Below are 6000 nucleotides of genomic sequence, written 5' to 3' on the forward strand. Positions count from 1 at the left end.
CTTTGCCCTAGAACCCAGCAGACAGAGGTGGTGGGATTCTGATAGAGTATCTGAAGCTACTCCTCCTGCCCTCTCCTTCCAAGTGGGACGGGGATATAGGAGTAGATTTAACTAGAAACACAATAAATACAATCATCATACATACATATATAAAGACTTTGGTGAAGTCTGTAACAAAGACATGAGGGGTACACAGAACATCTGTCTGTAAAACACTGGTAAGGAAGCATTTTCCAAACAGAATACCATCACAGTGAAATGGTTTACCTAATGCTAGAAACAGCAACCCACAAACAATGCTCATGAAAACACAGGAGTCCAAAACATTTTTGAAACTTGTCTAAATATTTTTTTTTCTAGGTTATGAAATTATTTTACTTGCCTGGCTCTCAAGCCATTATCGGTACCAAGCCCATTTGCACAGGTTTATCCAATTTTCCAGCCATTATCTCATAAACCCTTTATCTTTGCATTTTGTAATTACAGTTTGTTCCAAAAACTATGGACAGTCTGTATGAAATTAAACTGAGACGCTTTTCTCATATCATACCCTAACCAGCCTATAGTATTCTGGAAACTGAAATAAAACACCCTTAACACAATCACTAATTTGCCCACTAGTCATTGTGAGGGGGTACTGGTAAATGCTACTCCTGAATGCTAGAATATTTTCATTAATGCAGTATTTCTGTAAGACCGATTACTGCCTCTCTATGTGTGAATTTGTGAGGTAAATTCCTTTTTTATTACCATATCCACTTGCTAAAGAAGAAAAGTATTTAAAAATTATTCAGGCACTATAATGTCACTAATAAAGCTTCTAAGTGCCACCCTTAATTTTAAAGAACGCTTTAAAAAATCCTAATACAATCACTAGGAAAACTCACATTCAAGACAAACTGTTGGGTCCCTACAAAAAACCTGCAGTGCTTAGAAAAAAATCACAGTGTTTTAAGTGCTAGAATTTGACTAGTAGCAGAAACACCATCAAGAGTACAATATAAGACTCATGAGGTCCAATTCACTTCAAACTGAATTGCAACTAATTCAATCCGATAAATACTTAAAAGAAGAGCCTGCACACATCAGGCAGCTGACAACAGACATGCCGTGGGTACAGCTGAGCACGGAAGGGAGAGACTTTGCAGAAGACAAAGACCACTTAGTGACTGCCCAGTTTTTACATAAGTGGGCAACTTCCCTTTTGGATTATCTGTGATTAAGGGAACTGGTTCTTATATTTCCTAGGCACCTGTTACAATGGCAATTTGTTTCCAAGCCTGATGTCATACATTTCTCAAAGTTAGCATCGGGGCATCAAAGTATTGCCAAGTTTAAGGGGTGGGAGGACACAGAGGTGGCACTGCCTTCACAAGGAAGAAACATCCCACGGAAGAGCTCACACATTGCTAATGCAGGCAGCCCAAATACACATCCTTGCTTGGCACCTTTGTCCTACTAAAAACGATGCAGCACCTTGTAAACTGGCATTGTGCCATTCTGACAGATGGACTTAAGTGTAGGCAGCCAAGAGACTATGTATAAGCATCAAATATGTTTTTTGAGAGGAGGACTTCCAGCCAGGAATGTTAAAACAGCTGTCCACATTGAGCTTGCATGCCTACACTTAAGAGGATATGCTATTGCCACTCGAGCCCTGAGCTGGATTAACTTGGAAAATAAATAAGATAGCTTCTACAGCCACATAAGGTGAGTTTTTGCAGAATCAGGATTAATGATACTCAGAGGAGCTTTACGGACCTACTATTAGTGGGCACACTCACAGGGTCAAAAAGCTCATCAGTTCTGCAGTTCAATGAGCCTTTTATCAGGTGCACGGTTATGTATATTTATTTTCCTTTGGAAGAAAAACAATATAATGCAATACCAGCATGATTATGAACAAACATGTTAGTGACGTTCTATTTTGTGTTAGAGGACACTTTTTTAATGAACCAACTGTCCTCACTCAAACACCTATGCCTCTGGGACTGGATCTGTTTCACTGGGCTTTCTTCTCTTTTAAAAACTTCAGCTCCCATGGCCCATTTCAAGACTTTTTGTTAGCTCATGCCTACCCACAGACATACATTTTACATTTTGATATCATTTGTATAGTTTTTCCCAGTAATAGAATCATACCACCCGGAGAACCAGGCATTGCATAACACAGGATCTGAGGTGTCAGGCCTGCAGAGCCATGCCCAGGCCACTTCTATCCCATCCCTGCACCTGGCTGGGCTGTCTGTTGCCCACAAATCTCTCTCCTCAAGGACATTCAACATTCCAAACCACTGAGAAGATCCAACAAAAACATGTTTGCTCACATCAACATGCCAAACAGTGCTCTTTTTCCCCCACAAACTCAGATTTTACTCCTGCCCCTCAAAAAGTCATTGGCTGAAATCTAAAGTGAGGCAAATATTTAAACATTCCCATAAACATTTAAACATTTAAACATGAGTTAAAAGTTCCCTCAGAATTCTACACTATTTAAAACAGAAAATACCAAGATTTCCAACATCAGGCAACATTGCTTCTAACCCCGAGTAGCTTCAAGACTGAATGGAGGTGATGGTACATTTTATTCAATGTTTAAACACACTTTGTGTGCATTTTAATTCTCCCTGTGGTCACAATCAAAACACAAGCATGTATTTTTCATATATGCTGGGTGTACTCATCTTTGTTCTTCTGAATCACTACAAATGAACTCTGACTCTACAAGGGTTCTCCCTGTACAGATCAAAGCTCCCTTCAGTGCCTGGCAGGCACAGAGTCACAGAGAGTCACACAGAGTCTACCCAGCTGCTGGTGTCTTTTACCTTTGTTAAGTTTGCTGCAATTAAAGTTACCTGAGTCACTTCATTACAATTTCCTGTGCTAGAAGCGCGTCAGTGGTAGGCATCATTTCTCCCGCACAGTGAGGATTTCCCCCCACTGACCTTGCCTTCCCCTTTGTTGTAGAAAGATTTCCTCCTCTTGCACCATTGACCTCTTTCACCCTTCATTCCTCACCTACAGCATTTCCATTTCCTTTTTCTTTTTTCCAAGTTTTTGAGGACAGTGTGAAATCACCTTGCAAAAGTTCCAAAATACAATTCAGTAACCTCATTAACAAGATGCTTTGCTTTTTCCTACTGCCAATAAAGTTGATGCTAGTTGATCCTCATTTCCATACCACTTAGTTTTTCTCAGAAGAGAGAAGAAAGGGGAAAAACACTTTGTCAAATACTTCATCACGCAGATTAGCAATGCAGTGAATACCTCTCCCTCTTTCCAAAAACCAGCAGTGCCCCAGGCTTTTTCAAGACACTGCACACAGACTGTGCATGGCTTTAGAATGGTTCAGGGAACAGTCAAATTGCCGAGGAGCAGGTCAAAAGGAATAAAAACACTGATCCGGATCACTACTTTTGCTTAGTGAAGTTGTTACACACACCCACTTCACAAGTGCATTACTTGCATAAATGTGTGTTCTACATGCAATTATTATCTCCACGTCTATTGTAAAGCCAAAGTAAATTGAACTGCAAATGGTAACGTTGAACATCGAAAACTCCTTGGCAGCTCTCTCAACCCCCGAAGTGCCTCTCCTTACTTGAAAAGAATTTGAAGGGGTACGTGAGGTTCATTTCTTACAGAAGCATGTACGCTACTAATGCAAAGTCAGAGAGCAGCCAACCTTCTTACACATTACACAACCTATTACGATCAAACTCCAATGAAGTTTAGTACCCAGCTATCTGAAATACCCCTTCCTCCCATCATGGCACAATTATCAGGCAGACTTGTCTGTACCTGCTGAAAAACGTGTGCCAGATTGGACTCTCATTTAGCTGTGCTCCTTGAGCTGCCCTAGCCAAACTCTTAACCCCAAAGGCTTTAGATGCTGGTTTATCGATGGGTTTTAACTCTTGAGATGCCAGATGATGTATCAATGCCAGTTAAAATTCACTGCTAGTTAAAGGCAAATGAATGCTGGAAAAGTAAAAAAAAAGCATGCCAAAAATCTCTCAAAGCACTTATTGAACATTAACTTTACAGAGACTTTAGGCTAGAGGCACACTAACCTATTTAGAAATATAAAGCTTCTGTGTTAGCAAAAAGAAACTTGAAGGGGCACGGCAAATTTTAACACTGCTTTCTGAAAAAGTCACCAGCTACTGCCAAGGGCTGAAAAGCATTAAAGACAACTTTCTCTGCTGTTCTATTGCCTGTGCAGGAGGGTGTGAGTACAACTGCATTTTAGGCACACTGCGTTAGCTTCACCTGTTACTACTGTTCACCATGCCACAACGCATCTTAAAACAGAAAAGCATGGCAATTTTACTTCAAAAGGTCATTTCAAAAGCAAAACTTAGCACAGATGTTGCTCAGCAGGACCAAGGCAGAAGTACCCGTAACTGGCCCTCAGAGAGATTTGGCGTTCAGCATTCAAAGCACCCAGGTACTTCAGTTGCCTTACCTAGGTAAAGCGAGGCGTTTTCTTTCTTGACATTGTCATCTAAGTAGGTTGGTCCCAAGGTGTAGATGGGTGTCGAGCCCATGCCAATGAGGATTTGGGCACAAATGAATAAAGCTACATAGAGAGAGTGGTCATTTCCGCCGGAGTCCTTGATGCAGGCCGACGAGTCCCACTGCTCTTTGGCAGTGCCATTGCCAGCCACGCACAAGCCCTCGTTACTGACGGAGGAGTTCAGTTCCTGGATCTGGTACGGCGGAGAGATGAAGTGAGGTAAGGAGAAGAGCGCAGCGCCCAGGGCGATGAAAAGCCCCCCTATGGCCAGCCAGAGCGGCCTCCGCCCGCGCCCCCCGAAGTAGCTGATGAAGACCACCACCACCAGGCTCCCGATGTCGAAGCAGCTGACCAGCAGCCCCGACTCCGAACTCTTGAGGCTGTATCTCCGCTCGATGGTGGTGATGACGCTGCTCAGGTAGCCGGAGACCATGAGGGACTGGATGAAGGTCAGGAAGCACATGCACACCAGGAAGAAGCGCGAGTCCGCCAGCACTGCCCGCAGGCACGCTCTACCCGGGGGGCCCGCCAGCAGCAGCGCCGGCGGCGGCGGCGGCAGCAGCAGCGGGGGGCCCAGGGATACCCCTCGGCCGGGCGCCGCCGGCTGGCCGCCCTCCGTCTTCCAGGGGAAGCTCCCGCCGGCGCTGGCGGCGGAGGGGGGGCGAGCAGCCTCGGCGGCTGCGGCGTCACCCGAGCCCCGCTCGGCTTCGGGAGCCGGTCCCGCGGCGGGGCTCGCCGGGCCGCCGCCGCCCCCCCCGGCCGCCAGGGGGGAGCCGAGCGCGGGCAGACTGCGGCACCGCGGCGCCTCCGCCCGGCCCCCCGCCGCCGCCGCCGGCCGCTCCGCCCCGGGGAGCCGCTGCTCCGGGGTCCCCGCCGAGGCCATGCTGGGTCCGGCGGCGGCCTCAGAGGAGCCCGGCCGACTCCATCGCCGCCGTGCGTCGAGCGCGCCGAGGGGCCCGGCGAGAGCGCAGCATAGCGAGGAGGGGAGGAGGGAGGGGAGGGGGGTGGCCCTAGCGGCGGCCGCCGGCCGCCCCGCCGCACGTGTCAGCCAAACTCCTTTGTAGCTCCATCCACCCTCAGTCTCGCTCGAGGGGCCGCCCGCCCGCCGGGGCGCCCGCGCTGCCGGCGGCTCCCGCTCTCCGTCGCCGCATGCCCGCGGCGCCGGGCTCAGCAGCCGCCTGCCGGGGCCCCGCGGACAGCCCGCCCGCCGCGGGGCAGCGCCGCCCGCTCCGCCGCCCGCATCCTTCTCTTTCCTCGCCGCCGACGCCGGTGACAGAGCTCTGGGGAGTCGCTGCCGATCTGCGGGGCAGAGAGGAAGCACGGGAGGTCAGCGGCACCGGCCACACCGGCCCCGTCCCCCTCCCGCCGCCCTGGCCTCTGCCCGCCCGACCGCGCGGTCTGCGCTGAGCGCCGGGGAGCGCCTCTGTCCCTGTCCCCGCGGGGGCTGGATCACGGCAGCGCCCCGGGAACCGCGCGTCCTT

At 48.9% G+C, this 6000-nt stretch overlaps 1 protein-coding gene across 7 annotated transcripts in view; it reads right to left on the bottom strand.

Annotated features, from left to right (window-relative positions):
* Positions 1 to 5589, bottom strand: part of SLCO5A1 (solute carrier organic anion transporter family member 5A1) — a 74163-nt gene extending 68574 nt beyond the window's left edge. For all 7 annotated transcript variants that reach the window (XR_014850148.1, XR_014850146.1, XR_014850144.1 and 4 more), the window contains exon 1: positions 4469 to 5589. Coding sequence is in view for 2 of the 7 variants with exons in the window: in XM_085053006.1 (XP_084909132.1) it covers positions 4469 to 5402 (934 nt within the window). In the remaining 5 variants the exon portion in view is untranslated. The remainder of the gene's footprint in view (positions 1 to 4468) is intronic.
* Positions 5590 to 6000: the final 411 nt, after the last annotated feature.

Source organism: Lichenostomus cassidix, chromosome 2, assembly GCF_008360975.1.
Source record: "Lichenostomus cassidix isolate B80296 chromosome 2, HeHo_3.0, whole genome shotgun sequence".
Taxonomy (NCBI): domain Eukaryota; kingdom Metazoa; phylum Chordata; class Aves; order Passeriformes; family Meliphagidae; genus Lichenostomus; species Lichenostomus cassidix.